This window comes from Protopterus annectens, chromosome 17.part0, assembly GCF_019279795.1.
Source record: "Protopterus annectens isolate FY-2018-M chromosome 17.part0, PAN1.0, whole genome shotgun sequence".
NCBI lineage: Eukaryota > Metazoa > Chordata > Ceratodontiformes > Protopteridae > Protopterus > Protopterus annectens.
Window position 1 is genome coordinate 504,845,041 of NC_056751.1, and position 23,060 is coordinate 504,868,100.

The 23,060-nt window shown below is 41.8% G+C and overlaps 1 protein-coding gene across 2 annotated transcripts in view; it reads left to right on the forward strand.

Moving 5' to 3' along the window:
* The window catches only part of NAPSA (napsin A aspartic peptidase), a 776,864-nt gene that overhangs the window by 193,794 nt on the left and 560,010 nt on the right, over nucleotides 1-23,060 (forward strand). Inside the window, exons 1-3 of one of the 2 annotated variants that reach the window (XM_044059078.1) lie at nucleotides 2,427-2,430; nucleotides 6,350-6,354; nucleotides 9,245-9,405. In XM_044059078.1, coding sequence (XP_043915013.1) covers nucleotides 9,280-9,405 — 126 coding nt within the window. In that variant the 5' untranslated portion in view covers nucleotides 2,427-2,430; nucleotides 6,350-6,354; nucleotides 9,245-9,279. Of the gene's footprint in view, nucleotides 1-2,426; nucleotides 2,431-6,349; nucleotides 6,355-9,244; nucleotides 9,406-23,060 lie in introns of those variants that run through there. The other variant, XM_044059077.1, reaches the window with a different exon arrangement.

Genomic DNA, 23,060 nt, shown 5'->3' on the forward strand with positions numbered 1-23,060 from the left:
TACTATTCAGTTTCTGAACACATTCAGAACTATAGCAACATCCTTGGTAATTAATTCAAAGTCATTCATGGTAAGTATCACATCTGGCCATGGATGCATATTATCACCTCTCTTTTCCATGACTTTCATGAATAAAATGTGATGCAGCCAAGTTTGGGATGATGTCCAGTATGGGGGCCAAAAAGAAATGTCTGTTTTCAGATAATTGTCCTTCTGGCCTCATCCTGGCATGATCTTTGACATGTATGTGGTTGATGAGTAAAGTGGACAAGAGAAGAATCCTGGTTTCCAAATACAAGGCACTGTACTCTGTCTCATTGTGTGGAGATGAACTGTTGCCCTTACTGTTTTTGGATTTTGTTCATTACTCAATAAAAGGAAGGATGTAGATTGGGACAGCAGCTGCAGCCTTGCAGGTGTTGACCTACTCCGTGGTGAAGTAGTGTCTGAGTTTTGAGACAAAGCTGTTGGTTTGCCATTCAGTCTGTATCTTCATCCTCACATGTGGCCATGAGCTCTGGATAGGAACTAAAAGAGCAAGATCCACGAGTCCAAGCTGTGGAAAGGATGTTTTGTCCACCTCATCAATGCAATTGCTCCCCATGAAAGAAGTCAGTTGTCCAGGAAAATGCTTGGAGTAGAGCCTTTGCTGAGTTTGTTAGCACATCATCCAAGGCTGTCCTCAGGAAAGCTCATATTAGAATTTTTCTAACCATAGCCCACTGGAAGAAGACTGCATGTGATGGATGGATGAAATCTTTCACATGACCTGAGAATGTTTGGGGATACCCCAAATATGATGGAATCAATGGCTGAGGAAGGGTAATTTAGCTCCCCCCTGCCAAGTTGCTTGCTACCAAGAAAACCAGAAGAAAAGTGAAGTGAAGAAAACAGATGAGAGAGAGAGAGAGAGAATAAATTATTATGAAGAGGGAATGGACAGAAACTGCACCAACAAAAAGAGGTGTAGATTTACTTTCAAATCACTGTGTATCTGGGATCTGTACTTATTTTCCTGTATCTTTTTCACCTCTGTGCCCGATGACCATCAAGACTGCAGTGGATTCTGCTCGCTCGCTCCCCAGTTACACAAGTGCATGCAACTGACATTCAGCAGCTTGGTGCACTATACACTGGCCCCCAGACAACATCTGCATAGTTTGCCCCTCCTCTGAGGGATTGTAACTTATGGGTTCAGCAACACCTCACTCCCTTCCAAGACAGGATAACCTGTCTTACCTTGTCAGGTGCCTGAAATGCTAATCGGATTTGGGTTGCCTGAGACATAGTCAGGACTTTATCCCTCTGTGCTACCTTTGCTGACTTGTCAGGTTAAAGTTTAGATTCCTAGTGTGCACACTAACACTTTTTAGTTATTTACAAACATCTACAGGCTATTTTCACATGCTTTTGTAAGTGTAAGCTGAATGCTGTAGAGTGCTGTTCTGTATATTCAGCATATTCAGTAACAGAAGTTAATAAGTTGAACTTCTTGGATGTAAGTTTATTAGGAGACTTCCTTCACTTATAAAAGAAAAATATACTATAAGATTGCAGCAGCTTGATTTATACATAATCAACCATTGGCTCATCAAAAGTAAACTGCCTACTCTGTAAAGCTTTTAAGGACATGACATTTAGGTCTGTATTAGGCCTGGAATTATACGTCAATCAGAAGACTTAATTGCTGTGCAGTAAATTATGTTTTATTCCTGTGAATAAAACCAATAAGAGGAGTAGCTTTGCTGAACAAATGATTTGAGGTCTGTGGAATAAACTGCCTGTGTTGGGACATCCAAAAATGTCCGTATTTTTGAAAACTGATTTGTTGCTTGAAAAGGTGATAGTTTTGCTATCAGCATAGCGAAAGGGAGTTTGTGGTCCTAGTTGGCCTTCAGTCCTGAATACAGGAAATTTAAACTTTTGAGTGTTTTCATAGATTCGTATGCAAGTACTAGGCAAGCTGCCCTTGTGTAGGCAATTTTAAACCTAGCTAACTTTCCTCAAAGGTGAGACTTAAACCCTGTAACTTCTGCCTGTGAGGTAAACACCTTAACTATTATACCAACCTCCAACTTGGACCATTAATGGCATTCTGACAGACTGCAGTCTTGGGGGGGGGGGGGGACTGTTGTAAAGTTCAAACCAATTCTGAAATAAGTGCACTAAACTAACCCAGACTGCGCCACTGTGTAACTAAGTGAAAAAATACTTTGTAGGGAATTTGTGTCTCACAAGAAAGCACTGCTGGTGTTAAAGCTGTTTCAAAGTGTTATGACATGTTAACCAACTGGTGGGCTAAATGTGGAATACAGGCAGTGAATGCCAAATTTTCCATGTAACTAGAACCAAAAAAAAAAAAATTCCACAGAAACTGTGCTGTTTACCACATAGACAATTTTGGTCTATAAGGTAAAAAGGTGAAGGTTTGTAGAGTTCAGAGAAAATTAAGTTCTTCTGAGATAGTTGTATTAGTGCGGTACTTTCATTAAGGTTATCCTGTTGAATAAACATTTAGAAATGGGTAAAATATATATTTTACAAAATATATTTTGTATGAAGTAAACAGAATTTCGTTACCACTTGCACAACCTTACACACCTTTATATTAAGTATTACACTGTGAACCTGCTACAGTGCAAATACTGACAAATGTAACCTACATAACACAAGCATTTTGAATTTTTGGTACTTTTTTTTTTGTAGTAGTTGTAAAAGATCATCACCTAGAAGAGAAAACAAAAATTGTTCTTGTGGTGTTGTATGCATTCTTTTGTTTTGTGTGCAGTACTATAAGTGGCTCGTGTAAAAAAAAAATTATATATTTAATTTTGAAATAGTTTGACTCTGGTACAACAAGGATATATATCTACAGATCTGATATTGTTAATCCTCATTCATTCCTTACGTATCTGTTCTGAACTATGAACCGAGCCGGCCATTTTCCAAGCTCGCGTCAGCTTCAAACTCTTGAGCTAAACTCTTACCCACAACCCCCCTCTCCCTGTTACCCCAGATTTCATTTGCCGCATTGCCATCCGGTCGTGTCAAGCTACTTCTCTTGAGCTAAGTACAGTCAATTGTTGTTTAATTGCTTTGCAAATTACTTTTCTGTCAGAAAAGTTGATATTTTATTTTCTCTTGCCCTATTGCATCTAGCGTTCTTAATTTCTTTAGGTTTTTTCTGTCCTTTACTTCCCCTTTTTACCGTGAGGTAATTTTCTCCTTAACATCGTTGATAATCCTTTTTCCTTTCTCTTTCATACCTTCGGGTACTCTTGTACCATTGTTGGTACTTTTCTATTTGTTAATATGGCAGATAAAAAGGGTAGTCCGGGGTTTAAGCGGTGTTCTGATTGTGGACACAAACTGCCTACTTCTGATGCTCACTCTTTGTGTTTATTGTTTGGGAGCTTCCCATTTATCTGTTGAACCACCTTGTACTATTTGTGAGAACTTTTCTAATAGAACTTTGTTGGAAAGGAAAAATAAGCTGATACTGAAGGGACTTCTAAAATCTCCCTTTTCAGAGGCTATTTCTGGGTCAGAGGTCTCAACCCCTCCTAAAGCCCATAAGAAAATGGACGTTTCTTCTAAGGCTAAATCCTTGCCTTCGTCCCCGGCTGGGGACTCTCACCAACCAAAACCTAAAAAGGCTCAAATTTCGGCTCCGGAGCTCTCTGTCAGCCCCAGTGCTTTTGGTGCCCAGACCTTCGGCACCGAGGCCTTCGGCTCTATTACTGATTTCGGCTCCGTCCCCTCCTGCAGCCTTCTACATATCGGCACCAAGGGGATCCTCTGTTCAGACCATTACCACTGTGTCGGCACAGACCTTGACCGAGTCTGCTCAGAGATCTTCCTCGGAACCGAGGCCTTTATTGTTGACTCCAGTTTTGTCGGTTCCAGCTTCGGCACCGATCCCTGTGTTTGTGCAGACTATGACATTGGCACCAATTACTTCTTCGGTGCAGACTACAGTAGTTCAGTCTTTCTTGGCACCGTTGTCCTCTGTGCGGTCAGATGAGATGGGCACCGAGTCTGCCTCTTTTGTGGACAGGCCTTTTTCTCCCTCAGTCTCTGTGAGGTCCACTAGAAGTCTTTCGGAACATGATGTGTTGCGTCTTGTGGAACAGGCATTCTTGGCCAGAGGTATTCCAACCCCCAGGAACTATCCTTCCTTGGGAGGTGATCACCCATCTCCAAAGACACCTTCTTATTCTCCTCCTTCATTGCCTTTGAAGTCCATGGATATAGTACAGTCCTCCCCTTCTGCGGTTCCCTTTATGGATCTCACTAAGGAACCACAGTTGCCTTCATGGCAGGAAAGTTTTGCTATGGCCCAGGATGTCAGCTGTGACACGCATAGCTTGCTGCTCACAGCCATCCAGGGATGCTGATTCGGCAGGCTGAGCCACTTGGGGGAGGAGTGCCCCCTGCCCTAGACATACACTCCTCTCCAGGTGGACCAGCCTTCCAACTGATGGAGAAGGCTTTCGCTGCTGCTGGCGATACCGGACTGTCTATACCTCTGCTCTCCTCTGGTACACTGGTTTCACAAGTCGCACCTAGCGGACACTGGGTGCAAGGGCCTCAGGACATATTCCTTCAGGAATCCCCTTTTCCGTTGTCTTCCCCAGCTTCTCCCGCTGAGGAGGTCCACCGGAAAAGTTCTTGTAAGAGGAAGCACATGGACTCTACAGAGGAGTCCCTCACCAAAGACACAGATTTTGATGAGGGGGAAGGATCCCCCCGGTAACCCTCTGAGGTATCCTTTGGCGATATCCATGAAATTCTGAAACCGAGCGGTGACTGGCAGCCCTCTAATCCAACCCCTGAGGAATCTGTGTTCCTGCAAGCCTTTTGCACCTGGCCCCCTACCTCCTGGGTTACTCCACTTGCCAATGAGCTTGTCAAGTTCATCGTGCAGCGTGCTTGGAAGGCCCCTAATACTGTTGAAGCTATTCCCCGGAGGCCAGATAAGATCTTGTCCCCTCCTGCTTCATATCCCCATTGGTCCAAAGGTCTTCCTGTAGATGCTTTGGTGGTGGCAGCCGCAACAAAAAAGGATCTGGCAGAAGAAGAAAGCCAGACTGTCCATCCACCTAACAGAAAGTCCCGGGCCCTGGACAGAATAGGGAAGCGCACCTTTGCTTCAGCGACCTTTGCTATCGGGTCCCTGAATTATATGGCACATTTTACCAGGCGTCAAAGGAATCTGGTTTCTGAGCTCTCTGAAACCTTGGCTGGTGCAGTGTCTGATGAGGTCCGTGACAAAGTGGCCTTTCAGCTGGCCACCATTGAGTCTATATCTAACTCCTCCATGCGATTGAAATTTCACGCATCAGAAGGAGCAGCTAGAGCGGCGGGTTCAGCTGCGGTCTTGAGACGACACGCCTGGATGCACTTGTGTAACTTCGCGGAACCTTTTAAGTCTTCCTTTCTTAATGCCCCCATTGAGCCCTCCTCGTTGTTTGGGCCCAAACTTAAAAGCACACTGGCCAGATGTGAAAAAGACGGTAAGACCCTTTCTGCTGTAGGTGTTCATTATTCTTCCCCTCAACGTGCTTTCTCCCGAAACCAATAGAGTGGGAAGCTATGGTTCAAGAAATCTCAGGGTCCTTTCCGTGACACACAGGCCGAGTTCTCCCCCAGAGGCAGAGGGGGAACTCGTAGGGAAGACTCTCCTTTCGGGGCAGAGGAGGATCGCGTAACCAGGGTTCCAGGGATTCTTTCCCTGGTCAGTCCTACCAGTGCTTCTAAAGAGCGGCCCAACTCCTTTTCTCTGGAGGTGGTTGGGGGACGTTTCTCCTTGTACCCTTCTGCCTGGCTAACCATCACCACAGATTCTTGGGTACAAAGGACCATAACCAGAGGTTATCATATCTCCTTTGCTCTTTGTCTCGTCCCTTCAAAAAATCTTCCCAACGTTCCACCTAGTCAAAAGGAAGAAGCAGCACTAGAGATAGAAAGAGAGTCATCCAAATAGTCCCTCCAGACCAGATAGGATCCGGATTCTATTCAAGACTATTTTTGGTGCCAAAGAAAACCTGGGACTGGAGACCAATTTTGGATCTCAGTGTATTGAACAAGTTTGTGAGAGTACAAAAATTCCGGATGGTCACTATACAGTCTATCTTCACGCTTTTGGAAAAAGACGATTGGATGTGCTCTATATATCTTCAAGATGCGTACTACCACATAAAGATGGACATGCAATCAAGAAGATTTCTGTGCTTCCGTGCGGGAGCCAGTCACTACCAGTTCAGAGTACTGCCCTTCGGACTCTCTGCAGCCCTCAGTGTGTTCACAAAGTGCATGGCAGTTGTCACAGCTCACTTGTGACTTCAAGGATTCCAGGTGTTTCCATACCTAGACTGGCTCATTTCCGCCCCCACCAGACATCTACTGGAAAAAGCCCTGGCATGCTCTCTCCTCGCTGCTCAAAGGCTAGGCATAACCATAAACTGGAAGAAATCCAATCTCACTCCACTCCATGTCAGTCAACAGAATTCATAGGGGTCATCTTGGACACAAAAAACTGCAGAGCTGCTATTCCAGAGCACAGAATTTTAAGGATAAAGCAACAACTAATTCCAACCCTTTCAAAGGAAAAATCCACGGCTCACTCAGTTCTTCAGCTGTTGGGTTCCATGGCAGCCTCCATCACCATTGTTCCCCTGGCCAGGATTCACATGAGGCTTCTACAATGGCTACTGCTCACCCAATGGTATCCTTTTCAGCATCCTCTTTCAGCCATGATTTGAGTAACCCACAGGTGCAAACAGGATTTAAATTGGTGGATGACACACAATTTCTCACAATGGTCTCGCCCTTTTTTAACCCCAGCAACCCAAGGCCACAGTGACCACGGACGCCTCCCTGATTGGGGGGGGGGGGCTATGTCAGGGACAGACAGTCCAAGGCACTTGGTCCCAACTGGAGGCCCATCTGCATATAAATGTTCTAGAGCTGAGGGCGGTGCTTCTGTCGTTGCAAGCATCCCATCCCCTGCTGCCTTCTGGGACAATTGCAATTCAATCAGACAACATGGCGGTGGTCTGGTACATCAACAAGCAAGGTAGAACCAAATCTTGCCCCCTTTGTGGAGAGGCCATGAGGATATGGCAATGGGATATGGCTACCAACTGTTTCCTTCTAGCAACGCACGTTCCCAGGAGTTCCAATGTGATAGTAGACAGTCTCAGCAGGTGCATTCTTCAACCTCACGAGTGGTCCCCTGAATCCCTTGATAGCGACGGACATCTTCCACTGCTGGGGCCATCCTTGCTACGACCTCTTTGCATCCCCGATCAACTATGAATGCAGCAACTACTTCACCCAGATTCCCTCTCTGGGACAGTCACCCAGGGATGCTCTAGTCCACGATTGGCCCTCTGGTCTTCTCTACGCATTTCTGCCCTTTCCGGTTTCTGAAGAAAGCCCGGCGGTTGAAGACCAAGGTAATCCTCATAACACCATATTGGCCACAACAGATTTGGTTCCCATTCCTTTGGCCTCACCTACTTGATCGACCATGGATTCTCCATCCAATCCCAGAGTTGATGTCACACCCACAGAACCCGATTCATCCTAACCTGAACAGCCTGAAGCTAACGGCTTGGCTACTCCAATTCCCTTGATTACCAGGCAGAATGATCTTAATTTACCAATATGTGATATTCTCATTGTTTCTCATAAGTCTTCCACTAGAATTACTTATCTGAGCAAGTGGAAAAGATTTACCTGTTGGCTGAAAGATAAACAAGTAGACCCCTTTTTCAGCACCAGTGTCGATAATACTAGACTATCTGGCCGAACTGTTTCATTCGGGTCTGTCGGCCTCTACCATTAGAGTTCATTTGGCTGCAATTTCTAATTTTCATGAGGGTGTCCAACATTCCTCTCTGATGTTCCATAAATTGTGCAAGACCTTCATAAAAGGTGTGAATCATCTGAAGCCACCTTTTAGAGAACCTATTCAACCATGGGATTTATCATTAGTTCTACAAGCTCTGACAAAGGTCCCCTTTTGAACCAGCCTCTTCTTGCGACCTCAAGTATTTGTCATGGAAAACCTTGTTTTTGGTCGCTATTACTTCTGCCAGACTTATTTCTGAACTTCAAGCTTTATGTATCAAGAGTCCATACTTGATTTCTCATAGAGATAGAGTGTCTCTGAGAACTAATCCATCATTTCTGCCTAAAGTGATCTCTGAAAGTCCATTAATCAAGCCGTTGAATTGCCAGTTTTCTTTCCCAACCATTCAAACAGAGGAGAGTATTGCCTACATACCCTAGATATACACAGGCAAATCCATTTTTACTTAAACAGGACTAAACCCTTTCGTAAATCTGACCAATTATTTTTGGCCTTTTCTGGATCTAGATTAGGATAGGCTGTTGCTAAGGTCACATTAGCTAGATGGTTGAAGGACTGTGTGACCTATATTTACACACAACGTAATATCTCGTTGCCTACTACCATGAAAGCTCATTCAACAAGGTCGGTGGCAACTTCTGCTGCCTTCCATGCCAGAGCTTCTTTACATGACATCTGTGCAGCTGCAACTTGGGCTACACCTCATACCTTCATCAATCATTACAAATTGGATTTGGCCTCCAGGGGAAGAGCATCTTTCGTTTCTGTGGTGCTCAGGAATGGCCTTCCATGAGAGCCTCCCAGGAATAGAGGTAGCTGGGGACTCTGTCCCATGTGTAAGGAATGAACGAGGATTAACAATATCAGATAAAGAAGTTATGTCTTACCATAACGTTCCCTCTGTATTGTTGATCCTTGTTCAGTCATTACGACCCTCCCTCCTTCCCCCTCCTGTGGTTTCTAGTGGATCTCACCATCCAGTTCTCTTAGGTTATTTGACCAGAGGTAGCCTCTACCTTCTTTAACTTGCAAACTCAATCTGAGGTAACAGGGAGAGGGGGATTGTGGGTAAGAGTTTAGCTCGAGAGTTTGAAGCTGATGCGAGCTTGGAAAATGGCCGGCTTGTTTCCGAGTTCGGAACCGATACCCATGCGTAATGACTGAACGAGGATCAACAATACAGATGGAACGTTATGGTAAGACATAACTTCTTCTTTTTTCTTGTAAGTCAGCTTTTTTTCCAACAAAAACTTTTTAGTTTGTTTTCCTTTGTGTGGTTATTACAGACCTGGATTAAAAATGCATTGCAACGGTAACAATCACTATGATTTCATTTTGAGAACTTCTTGTACTGCTGTTTTAACAGGATCCCCCTGAAGAAGACACGGACTGCTCGTCGAATGCTTGGTGATAATGGCTTAACAATTGAGCAGCTATTGGAGAAGAGCAGGAATGCTAAGCTCAAGAATCTAGATAGCCTAGCTACTCCTAAGGAGGTGCCTGAGAAACTAACAAACTTCATGGATGTAAGTAACTGCAACTTCAAGCTATTAGTTGCTGAATTGGAGTATTGAGCCACCTGTTGTCTTTTTTTTGTCCTTTTTTAAAATCTGTTTATCACAACCTAATTGCTGATTATGAGTTGTGATGCAAAACTGTAAAATGAATTGTAATACACATGCAACCCTATCAATTTTTTAATGACACAAAATTTATTAAACTGCTTTAAATACCAACATGTATACAAAATCATATGTTATCCAAGCCAAATGCTTAAACATTAGTAAAACAAAACCTGCTGTATTACAACAATACACATTGTTGTAATTTTCTGTAGTGGCTTTCATAATGTGTATTATTCATATACCAGCTAATCATGCCTATCCTGTAGTTATTTCTATAACCTCCCATTGTCTAAGAGTGGAGGAGGGAACCAAGGTTGGAAGGATGAGAAAAAGGGGCCAACAAATCCAACATCTCAATTTTCTGTTTGCTAGATTATCTAAATATTGCAACCAAGGAAGCTCTTCATGCATAAATTTGTCTTATTTCCCAGGGCCACCATTCACTCATCATCCACTAACCAATAAAAGCTTTAATTCCCCTATTTTTATTGAAGCATGGGGTTTCTATTGCCTGCCGGTATTATCTGTATTATTATACAGTAAAAGTGCGGGTCCTACTAGTACCCCTAAAATAAAAGGAGATTAGAGTCTGATTCCAACCCCAGACAGATCTTTTAATTACCAGTGCAACTCCCATTTAAAATTCTCTAGTTTCAAGTGTGTTCAGAAAGGATACACCTCTCTTAAACCCGTAGAGCATCTCCAGCATCTCTGTTTCAGTTTTTAAAAGGTCTTCACAAGAGTCTTCAATGTATGAAGATATGTCTGAAGACCTTTCCAGGTGAAGATTTAAAATTTCTGTGATTTAATAGATACTCTGGGCATTAACTGCATGTGATTTCATATTCATTGCTCTCTTACCCTGCTTAGCACTTTTATTTTCCATTCCCACCTGACTCTTAATGCCACTGCCTGTTTAGTTATATGTCTTTGACACCAGCCCCACAAAAGCCTGTTGCTCTTTCATTATTTTTTACAGTCCACTTAATCAGATGTGGCCAATTTTTGAGGGCTACATTAATACAGCCAGTGTTATGGATTCTTGTTTAAGAGCATAGTAATATGGATAAAACTGTGAAGAAGCTGAAAACATTCCACCTCTCCCCAGGAGAGGACTTCCCCATTCTGAGTTGTTGTTCCCAGTAAGGGGCTTATGATCTCTCTGCATCCATCACCAGTACACTGTTTTCTTCTTCTCATCCCTCCAGATGATAAATCTTGTCTCCAGGATGTAAAGTCTGTGTTCGTAAATATCCTTTATATAGTTCCTGCTTAAGTATTACCACTAAAGTCCAATCTATCCTTTTCCTGGTCTGCACTTCAACATACTTCTAAAAATGTCCTTACCTTATGACCTTATGAATGGAAGTTTGTCTTTAATGTCTGCTTGCATTTAGATACATATATCTGCATTTAACATATTCCATAAAAGGGAAATTTGTAGAGTCCTCATCTTGTCCTGCCAGACAACCTCCTTTCTTTAGTAGCGACATTTTTTTCCCATGCTTTTCTTAGCATGGGTCCCATTCAGGTAAGTTCTATAATCCTTTTCTTCACTTTAGCCAACTGGCCCCAGTTGGGCACGTTTTAGAAGGCCTGACCTAAGTAAAGCATGTGATGTGAAACATGATATTGTAAAACGTGTACCCACAGGTGTAATTCTAAACATAATGTTTTCCATTCTACAAATGCATGCACCAGAACATATCCCCTCCATACCAAAGTTTCTGATGGCCACACAGCTTAGAGCATTGCATTACCATGACCTGAGTTTAATTAAAATTGATGACTTTCATCTTGAGTACATTTATTTTATCAAAAAGAAAACCGAAAAACTAAAAGCAACCAAAGTAATTATTGTACATTCTAAATAAAAACTTTTTTCTCCAATAAAAACTATTATAAACTACTAACATAAAAAATAAAACACCGAGACCGGACTGTGGTTTAGTGCTTTCATTCCTTTTATTCTGCTGTCCTGCAGGTTATCAAAGAACAAAAGGTTATTCATCTGGAGTCTCCTTAGTTTTACCAGTACATTGTCAGCAAAAAGAGTATTTTTTAGTTGCACCCCCCTCCATTCATAGCCCTATGCAGCAAAGTCTCTCATTACTATTGCCTATGGTTCTAAATGTAATGTGGATAACAAAGGCGGCATTGGGCATTTTTTTCTGGTCCCCCTAGCCAACCCAGATTCCTCCACCTGATAATCTGCTTCAAATGGAAGCCTTGCTTGACAAGAGGATTACCATTCTTCTACAAGCTCCTTTGTAGCTAGCCCCTACTGACTTTATAAATCCCCTCATGGTCAATTTAACTTGTTTGTGCTCCCTTAACTGTGCTTCTTGAAGAGGGTCTTAAGGACACAGTTCTGGTAACCTTCAGTATCTTTTTTTCTTCTTTTGACAGAGTTTTCATGTGTCCTAACATACCTCTCTAGTCTTCATTACATCATCAGCCCCACATCAGTCCCCAACCCAGTCTTGGGATTACCTTCATTTTAATTTTTCTTTCTATTCCTCCCCACAGCCACTTTGTCTGCTCAGTTGTAATTCATATATTTTCAGCTGTTGCATAACAACATCCGTGTTTTGGATATGAAGATGGTCACTCTAGCTCAGCAGGCCTTTTAGAACTCCCTTATAGGTTCATAGGTTGGTACTAGGCTATCAGCTCTAGGGCCTATACAAGCCTAGCCATAACAATTCCCTGGCTATTTCTTCCCACATTATTTACTTTCCTGGACCCCTGTCTAGCAGGGCGACTGACGTGATCCCTGGGGTGAATTTCCTTTCTCCCATCCAATCGTCAAGGTTCCTCTTGAAGAGGTCCAAAGAGGCACTCTGCTTGACATGTATGGGCAATCTATTCCAGAGTCTGGGGAGTCTCTGAGTCAGGAACCTATCCCTCCAGCATGTTTTGTTTATTGTGATGACAAGGTTTAGATCCCTGGAGCGTGTAGCTCTGAGGGATTGGGATTTCTTTAAGTGTAGCATGTCCAACAGCTCTGGGTTTGACATGGCCTTGTATGTTAAGCAGAAGATCGCCTCCGAGTAGACTATATGCGACCGAGTATAGCTGGAGTTTTTTAAGGCGGTCAGCGTAGGGCATCTGCTTTAGGCCTGTGATTCTTTTAGTGAGGTATTTCTGAGGCCTTTCCAGTTGTTGCAGATGTCTTGAGAGGTACATACCAAATGGGGCGTTGTATTCTATAATGGGTCTAATGAGGGATGAGTACAGTGGGACAATGACCTCCTTTTTTCTGGATGAAAAGCCCTTCGTGATGAGGTGTGCCACATAGAAGGATTTCCTGACTGTTGTGGCGATGTGGTTATCGAAGGTGAGACCACTGTCCACCTGTGTCCCTAAGTCTCTTATCACACTTTCTGTGTTTAGTGTATTGCCACCTATATGGTAATTCATGGATACATGTTTTTTCCCAAAGGGGATAACAATACATTTCTTGGCATTGAGCTTGAGCCCATGGCTCTGGCACCAAGCATCTGTTTCTGTAAGGCCCTTTTGTAGAGTATCCACATCATTTGGGATTCAATAATGGCTCCCAGTTTGCAGTCATCTGCAAACTTTGTTAGCCAGAGTCCCTTAGTGTTGACCTGTACTTCAGAGAAGTAGATGCCAAACAAGAGCGGCCCCAGGACTGAACCCTGAGGTACTCCACTTGTCACTTGTCCGGAGCTGGATTTGGAGTCAGCTACTTTTACAGTGTGGGTTCTATCAGTAAGCCATTTAGCAACCCATTGGGTGACATAGGGATTAATGCCCAACTTAGTAAGTTTATCTATGATTCCAGAGTGGGGGGTGGTGTCAAAGGCCTTGGCAAGGTCTAGATAGGCTGTGTGGACCACCTTACCCTTGTCCATGGCTCTGGAGACTGATTCAAAGAAGTCAATCAGGTTCAGGAGACAAGATCAGCCCTTCACAAACCCAAACTGGGTGGGGTCCAGTGTTTGAAGGTTGCCAATGTCTTTGTTTATAAGTTCCATGCTACAGTTGCCATTCTGTCCAACAGCATGGCTTTAATGTGGTACATCGGAAAACTGAGTAATGTGTTCCTCCTTCCTGAGAAGACATGAGGATATGGGAGTAGGTTATGAAAATATAGCACTTTTGGCTAGACACACACACACACACACACACACACACACACACACACACACACACGCACACGCACACGCACGCACACACACACACACACACACACACACCTCCTTGAGAAGGCATCTACAGGCTATTTTCACTTGCTTTTGTAAGTATAAGCTGAATGCTTTAGTTAGACTGTTTAAAATAGGATATACATTGTGCCAAGTACTTGAATTGTCAAAGATAGTCAATATAAAACTCTGCACGCTTGTGTATAATAACCCAGTTTTATAAATCATTGAACAATGCAAATATGTTTAAGGAGTACTTTTGTCTAGTGCCTCTGTTAACAGCAATTATTCTTATATTATATTGCTATAGGACTTGCAAATTGCCGGTGTGCGTGTATTGGTATGGCTACAATTAGTATGCTTTGGTAAAAGTTAAATATAGTCTTGGTCTTGACAATTTGCCTGGTTTATTTGTACATGCAGTGAGGGATGTGTCAGTTGACCCTCCTGAATTTTAAGGCCTTAATATAGAATGGCAGTATAACTAATGACTTGAAATATTGTAATTTGCCAGTAGAAGCAAAGGTGATAGGTGCAACTTAGTTACAAAAAAAAAAACAAAAAAAAACGAAACAGTAGATTTGCTCAATACATTCACTCATAGTTGAAGTTAATGTACAGTGCAGCATTTGAAAATATGCAAGTATCCCACACTGATTGATACAACCCAGCATGAGTTGCTGGAAAGATCAAATCTATTAGTATAATTGACTTTTATGAGGTCATACGCATTGCGTCTGATTAAAGCTTACCCACCAGTGTGGTTTGAGTTTGGCTGAAGTTTTTTGACATCTTGCCAAATTCTGGGTTCATTAATGGTCTTAAAGCTTGTATTGTCAATTCATGTAATTGGATGCCTTTGGTTTCAAAGGAAGTTGGAGACTGACAGTATTGAATGGAAGCTATTAATGGATTGAGGTAAATGCAGGTGTCCCTCAAGGTTTAGTTTTGGGACCCATCTTATTTTAACCTTTGGTCTTCCTGTTTTACAACTTCACCCGACTGCTGGTTCTGAGCATACTGATGATGGTATACCAGATGCAGTTATTTCAGCTTCTGAATATCTAATTTAGAGAACTAATTTTCTTCAGAATTAGCCGTTTAACATTTAGGTTGAAATTTTATTGTGAAGACATGCAGGGTAACGACCTTTGGTCGTAATAAGCTAGAGTGTCCTCTTATGCTGGATAATAGTTATAACTAAGGTCACTGTGATCAAAGACCTGGGAGTTTGATTCAAAAATAGGAGTATTTCAAGAGTAATTACCTTCATATTGGAACTGAAGTATTTAGGCGGTGGCTCTGTTGTTCTTATCTGTGGCCTTTAGTTATTCAAATTCTAACCAGCTTATTCAAGTCTTGCCCTGTTCTAGAGTGCTGTTCTGTATTTTCTGCATGTTCAGTAACAGAAGTTAACAAGTTGAACTTCTTGAATGTAAGTTTATTAGGAGACGTCCTTCACTTATAAATACACTTGTTCTGCCTTTCTGCATCCTGACCAACTCTTAAGTGCAGTAACTTTTCTAACCCCTCAAAAAGAAGCAGACCAATGATGATCTGGTCTATTCAAAGACTTTAGGACTTTGTACTTTTTCCGTTAATCCAAAATTTATACAGAAAGCTAAAGCACACAACTCCAAAATTATTTTCACAGCTCCAGTTTGGCTTCAACAAGTCTGACTTCAGCTACTTTGGCATTGTGGTCAAAACCACTGTGACTGAGGCCCTTCTGGACCCTTGTCATCTGCATGTCCGGCAAGCTTCGCACAGCCTTCAGTCCCTTCTTCTAACTGCATGGTTACTGCAGTAGCAGTGATGGCCAAGGATGCTGCATACACTCTTAGGTTTACCCAAATCCTTACATTCTGCCCATGATGCGGTACTAGAAAGATGTATAAAAGTAAGTGGACTCCATCTGGGACACTTTTGAGGGAAAAAAATCTTTTTACAGCACCTGTGTCTTTTGTCTTGGATCATCTATCTCGATTTTTTGACAAAGGCTGAAATTTTTTTCTGTGTTAGTTCATTTAGCTACAATCAGTTTTCATTGGGGCTTCTCTGACTCTTCTCCTGCCTTACTTAAGGGCATGCAAGGCCTTTTTCAAGGTTACTGTTTAAATACACCTATCCTTCAAGAAACCTGTCCTTCCTTAGGATCTGAATATTTGTGGTAGAAGACTTAATTCTACCAACTTTTGAGTCTGCTTCTAGTGCAGAGTTGAAGTACTTATCTTGATCTTGGAAAACAATCTTTCTGTTACTTCTGCAAGAAAGGTCTCAGAATTACAAGTATTTTGTGTAGCCTGCCATGCTTAGTCTTCCAAATGGCAGGCTGTCATTGAGTATGTGCCTCTTTTTTATGCCTTGAGTAGTGATGCAGGCTAATTTAAATCAATCCATAAACTTGCCTTTATTCTTTCCAGAGTATTCTAATGGAGAGGAGTGTTCTTGCATTCTGTAGAAGTGCATAGGCAGCTGAGATTTTGTTGACCAAATGGAATCAGTTGGGAAGGATATTATCCTTTTGTGTACTATGCTGCTTACAGGTTGGAATCCAACAATTCCAAAGTCAGTTTGTCTAGATGGCTCTCTGTGTGCTAAGTTTTATTCAAAGTGTAATAGGGTACTGCCTTTTACACCCAAAGTGCATTCAGCCAGAGCAGTGAATACCTCTTGGGTATTCTTCAAGATGCATCCATAGGTAACCTGTGTAACTGCAACATGAGCCATTTTGTGTATCTTTGTAAGACTCTACAAGCTAGATATAATCTCAGGGTCTCCTATGAGGCCGCAATCAAGGTTAAGCTTTCATGATGACATCCCGAATGTTGAGCTAGGGACTGCTTCACTGGTTGAAAATGTAGGTTGATGGTTGATGTCCACATTCTTCAACCTTCCCACCTACCGATCCCCCTGGCATTTGGTGGGTGAAATTCAGAGATGTGATAGTTCTTTTCTTTTTATTTTGTCATCTCCTTTATATGTATTCCTATTTTGTCATCTGGAATGGTTGAGCTGCACAGAACATTATTGATAAAGGGGAGGCTCAACAGCCAGGGAAAATAGCTCCTGCCAAGCTAAGTCCTGCATATCAAATCCTGCTTGTTGAAGAATATTGATATTCATCATGCAGATCTGTCATTATCGTGAACACTCGACTTGTTTGCTAGATTTTTACATCCACTACCACATCATCTTCATAATTCAGAATAAATAAGATTATTACTCCGTTAAAACCATTCCTTTACTTACATCATCTCAATGCCTTACTACCCAACTGATGAGACTCTTTTTTTTTTTTTTTTCTTTTTTCATTTTAATTTACTTGCCCAGTCTTCTCCTTACCATGGGAATAAAAACTGACTAAATGTAAATAAGGTGGATGTTTCCCCAGCCCCATATTTTTTTGCATCTCCCACAGTTACTCATTGTACATGTCTAAAACCTTTCTCAGACTTAAACTTATTTCTTCCAGTGTTAACAGAGTTCTGGCCTAAGGGCTGTTAAAGAACACAGATTCCTTATTTTTTTTTTTGAAGACATTGAGTTCAAACCACTTATCCATATTGCTCTTAAAAGAAGTTAATCAGAATTATGAAAGAGTAAAGGAACTTTGCTCCAGACAATTAGAATGTTTCGAAAAATACAGTTCCTTCAAGTCTTCTTTTATTGTTTATGCAGTTTTTTTGTTTGAATGTCTAAAGGTTTTGTCATGGTTACAAATTTGCAAATTTAAAAATCTCAGATCTTACGAATGGAATGCTTTATAAGCTAATATAAGTTTGCCTCTGATATAATGGGAGTGCAAAGAGCACAGGTTTAAATGGTGACACCTTGCCTCATAATGTAAATTAGAAGTTACAACTACAAAAGATGGGGTATCAAAATTCAACGTTGTCTTGGGAATTTAGAATATTACACATTCCTCCAAATAATACACCTAGATCCCAGGCGATTGTACTTATCAACATTTTCCTATTAATGAAGCTCTATATAGCTACAAATTGGCTGAACCCAACTCAAACTTCTTGGGAAAATTTTAAGGTTTTAGCGATAAAACACATATTAGCCCACAAATATGTTATCAATAGCCAAAGTAAACATCCAAATAATCTAAAGATTTGGGAACAAATTTTCAACATTATATTAGCTTAATGTACCGAGAGCAGGAAACCCCATTGTTATTTATACTAAGTATAACCTTTGTAAGAACCATATTATTTCAAGATATTATCTTTGCACAGAAGAATTTTTATATATATGTTATTCTAATTGTGAATCCATTCGTGTAAATAATGTATATATTTTGTTACAATGTTTATAGAAGTTGTTCGGAAATTATCTCTGTATTTCCCTGTTAAAAGTTTGTATGAACAAGTGAAAAATAATAAAGAATTATTGAAAAAAAAAAGAAATGGATGTTACTCTCTTTGTAAATTTACTATGAACAATCTGTAATCTGTTCAACTGACCCATGCTGTAAATACAAAATAAACTGTTGTAGCTATGTCATGAATAGGCTTCTCAAGCAGTTCTCATCTCTCGTGGATGGATTTATCAGCTTGCAACCCAAGTCCTCATACAGTGATGTCTACTTGATTTTTTAATGAAATGTTATTTGTAATATTAATTTCTGGGTCCTTCTAAGAAGTAGTTTGTTCAATGGCAAACTCTGGCAATAAAATTAGTTCCTTAAGTTTAGGATTTCCCAAAAACATTGTTATGTTTGTCCAGGCTGCAAGGTATTCCAGATTTAGATGCCAAATTAGAGGTTTCAGACAGACAGAAATTAATTTCATCAAAGGCTTTGTTGCTAATGATAAATTCTGTTAAACGGCCATTTGCATGTTTATTAATCCAACAGGAATTGCATATAGAAATGCTAGCAAAGACTATGCAAACAACAAAGGGCTAATGACTGAACCCTGAAATATACCAGAAAGAGTTGAATATGTCAGAAAACATTGATTAACTACTATCTTACTTCTAACTGAAAGCCATAATCCAGTTAATAATTGTAAGGATATATGTATTGCATGATGTGGCAGGAAAGCAAAGGCCTTGGTTAGAGAAAGAAGTATAATGCTCCAAGCTAAACCAATATCACAGACCAAGGTCATCTGATCATAGAACTTGGCTAATTTGGGAAATGTACGTCTGCCATGAAGTCCATGCTAATCTAGATGTATTACATCAGTAGAGAGGTTACTTTCAGTCATAAGGGCAAAGAAACATCTGTCATAGTATTTCCTTAAAACTGAAGTCATGCTAATAGGTCTGTAGTTTTTACATCAGACACTTTATCTTTCTTAAGAATAGGAGTTAGAGGACCGTTACCATAAAGGAGGAACTGTTCCAGTTCAATGCAAATTATTGAAAATGAACTCTAGATAGCAGCACAAATCCGCTTTAATGGGTTTAATCATCACAGTAGATATTTTTTCTGGACTCATTGCTGTATTACTTAGATGTTCTTCGTGTTTCACTGTTGCAGTCATCACATTTGGGTTATCTGCTTGCAGTAGCCCTCAGTCGGCCTGATTATCAAAGTCTTGGGTCCTGCGTCGGTTGCTGTCTCATCTTTCATGACCTTAGGTAGTCAGGGGTGTAAAGCATGCAGCCAATGCCATTACATCAGTCTTTCTTGCTGTGTGGTGCCCGAAGCAGAAGCAGTTAGCAAGTGCTGGTCGGCCGACTCCTGAAATTTTCATTTTCGAGTTCCAGAACCGAAGTCTTCAAATAAAGCTAAGTACCCCATTGTGGAAATTTTTCTTGCTCTAAACTGATGTCAGTAACAGTCAATAATTGTATTTCTTGTGGAAAGCAAATATCTCAAAATTTTAATTCGTACTGTATTCCTTGCCTAGACCCTGACCATGACTTACCTCACTGTCTGTTTTGTGCCTTATTTTAACCACAAACTATTCGTCGTCCGTATATTTTTGCTGGTAAATATTTTGGTACTCGGTTCAATTATCCAGATATGTCTTCGGTAAGCCACCCGACTACCGACATTGCGAAAAAACGCAAAGATAAAGACAGAGACAGGCCGCCTAGGTCCAAAGCTGCCGACGGCGCTTCTCCTAAGCTAGTCACCAGTTCGCCGGTACTCAGTGAGACGCTTTCGCAGCCCCTGATACCCACTACTTCAGATTTGCAGGCCTCTACTGAGACCCTTTCTTCTTCTTCAAGGCCTAAAACTCGAACCATGCCTAAAACAGACGACCAAACCGCATGGTCAGGCCTCTGTGCCTAAAAAACAAATAAGAATGGCTGAAGATCTTATTACTTAATCAGGGGAAGCCAACCTTCCCCCTCTGAGACCTAGGACTGAATTTGCTTATGATACTTCTGATCAGGATTCTGAAATTTCTGTCTCCTCTGATGACCAGGATTTACCCTTATCCACCTATGAGGATTCTGATGCAGTGGACTCTATTCCCTCTGCTTCTCCCCAGAGGATTTTCTTTTGGTGAAACCTTGCATACTCTTGGGGAGCATTTTCACTGGGAAAGCCAGGATTATTCTGATTCTAAAAAGCATCTGAGGTTTCTTACTCGTGCCTCAACACAGGCCTTTAGCTATCCCCCTGTACTGGACATTGTTGATGATGCCTTCTCTGAATCTAGCTTGGCCCCTGACTCTTTACCTCCTGCTCCCAGAAAACCTGATAAATATTACAAGGTTCCTGATTCTCACACATTTCTTTTTGAAAATCCTACTGCGGATCCTGAGACCATTTCACAGGGACCCAAGGGCATTAAGGCTACTGCTGCCAAAAATCCTAACCCCTCTGATAGAGATTCCAGGGCCCTGGATAGATGGGGTAAGAAGGTATACACATCTGCAGCCTTGGCCATCAGGGCCTTAAATTGCCAGTTTCATATGTTAAAGTATCAACAGCATATTATTGGATTGCTTAAACAGAAAATTATGTTGATTCCTGATTGTGCTGAAAATAAAGATTTAAAGGATTTAATGCATTCTTCTGAACAGGTTGGAGAACATACTTTGCAATGTGGTTTTGATTCACTAGAGGCATCTTGCAGGGCTGCTGTCACTGGGTCTGTACTTAGAAGGCATACTTGGCTTAAGGAGCAGTCTTTGCCAGATCATGTTAAAACTAAATTGCTGGATGCCCCCTTAAATCAGGACTGCCCGTTTGGCAACAAAGTAGAAGAAGTTCTTAAAAAGATGGAGGAAAAAGCTAAATCTATGCAAACTGTTAAAGATTTCTTACAAGTGCAGCCTCCAAGATTTAGTAGGCATTGACCCTCAAAAAAGTGGTCCTTTCCTGCCTCTTCCAGGCCTTCTCAGTTCAAACCCAGAACCAGCAGAACAACCAGGCTTCAGTCCAAGTGTACGCACAGGACTAAGCAGTGAGGGGCTCCCACTTCCAAATCCGGGAGTAGTAAGACTCTCCCCTATGGTAAGTTGTCTCAGTGACTTAACTTTAAAACTTCTAAGCACTTCTCAACTGACTGCTCCTTTAGGGGGAAAGATTGCTCTGCAAGCAAAAAAACTGGGAACTCATTACCCAGGACAAATGGGTTTTAAACATGGTTTCCCAAGGATACACATTTCACTTCCACACATTACCAACCCCAAACGGTTGGCCAGATCTACCCTGAAATCAGTGGGCAGAGGCTCAAAAGCAAGTACTCTCTCTCTTAAGATTAGAGGCTATTCAGAGTATACTAGAAGAGGAAAAGGGACAAGGTTTCTACTCAAGACTTTTCCTGGTACCCAGAAAAGACCACTCATGGCTCTCTATCCTGGACCTTTCTATCCTAAACACCTTTTTGGTGATTCCAAAATTCAAGATGCTAACTCTTCACCAGTTGCTTCCCATGATAGGCAAAGATGCCTGGTTGGCAACACTGGATTTAAAGGAAGCCTACTTGCACATTCCAATCAGGGAATCTTACATTAGATACCTATGCTTCAAAGCAGGCTGCATGCACTATCAGTTCTCTGTACTGCCCTTTGGCTTATCTACTGTGTCCAGGGTATTCACAAAGTGCCTAGCTCCAGTCATTGCATTTTGCAGGCAAAGAAATATTTAAATATTCCCATACCTGGACGATTGTCTAATTCAGGCAGAAAGCTAGGACATACTTTTGAACCATCTGGCATTTGTACCAAAGGTGCTAACTTGTCTGGGGTACACCATAAACAAAAAGAAATCATAGCTGGTGCCCTGTCAACAAATTATATTCCTGGGAGCAAGCTTGAACACAACTTCCCAGATGGCTTTCCTCATGCCAGAGAAACAAATTCATTTGACAACTTAACTTCAAACTAGTGGATACAAAAACCCTGCTATCTGCAAGGCAAATACTGCAAGCCTTTGGGTTCATGGCCTCGTGCATTCTACTAATTCCATATGTAAGACTGCATATGAGGAAACTACAATGGTATCTAAAAAGCCTATGGTGTCAACATTCTCAGGATCTAGATGCAATGATTCCTGTCATTACCTTGCCTATGGTTAGAATTCCTTTGGTGGGCAGAGGCCTGCCACCAAAACCAGGGACTATCATTCACTCTACCCCCTGCCGCCCAAACCCTGACAACAGATGCATCACACTATGCATGGGGGGGGGGGGGCTCACATGGCAGGTAAGTGCATTCAGGGCAAATGGAACCCAAGTCTAATGCACCTGAATATCAATCAAAAAGAAATGTTAGCTGTACACAATGCTCTGACAGCCTTCAAGGACCACATTCTTCTAGGACAATTAATGGTAAGGACGGGCAACACCACTATTATGTGGTACATAAAGAAGCAGGGGGGTACACATTCCTACCCCCCTCTGCAGACTAGCCAAGGCTCTGTGGAACACAGCCTTGAGCTACCAAGTGCATCTACAGGCTCAGTACCTGCCAGAAAAATGAAATACACTGGCAGATGAACTAAGCAGAAATCTAATGGAACCACACAAGTGGAAACTGGAACCAAAGACTTTCAACATGTTGATAAACAAATGGGGGAGCCCAGATATAGACCTGTTTGCCTCCCCCCAGAACTACCAGTTGGACAAAATCTGCACAAGGACTCCCCACAAACAAGCTTGGAAAGTGGATGCTCTGTCCTTGAGCTGGAAAAAGTCTGTCAGTTTATGCCTTTCCTCCTCTGCCTCTCCTCTCCAAAGTGCTACTAAAGATCAAACAGGACAAACCAAGGATGATACTGATTGCACCAGACTGGCCACGCCAACACTGGTACACCCTCTTGCGCAGTGTGTCACAGCTAGCCCCATGGCACCTGCCTCAGACCCCTACCCTGCTGTCACAGCAGGGTAGCCAGATTATGCACCCCCAGCTTCAAACCCTGAACATGGCAGCCTGGCTAATTACCTAATGTCCCAGTTACCATCCCTC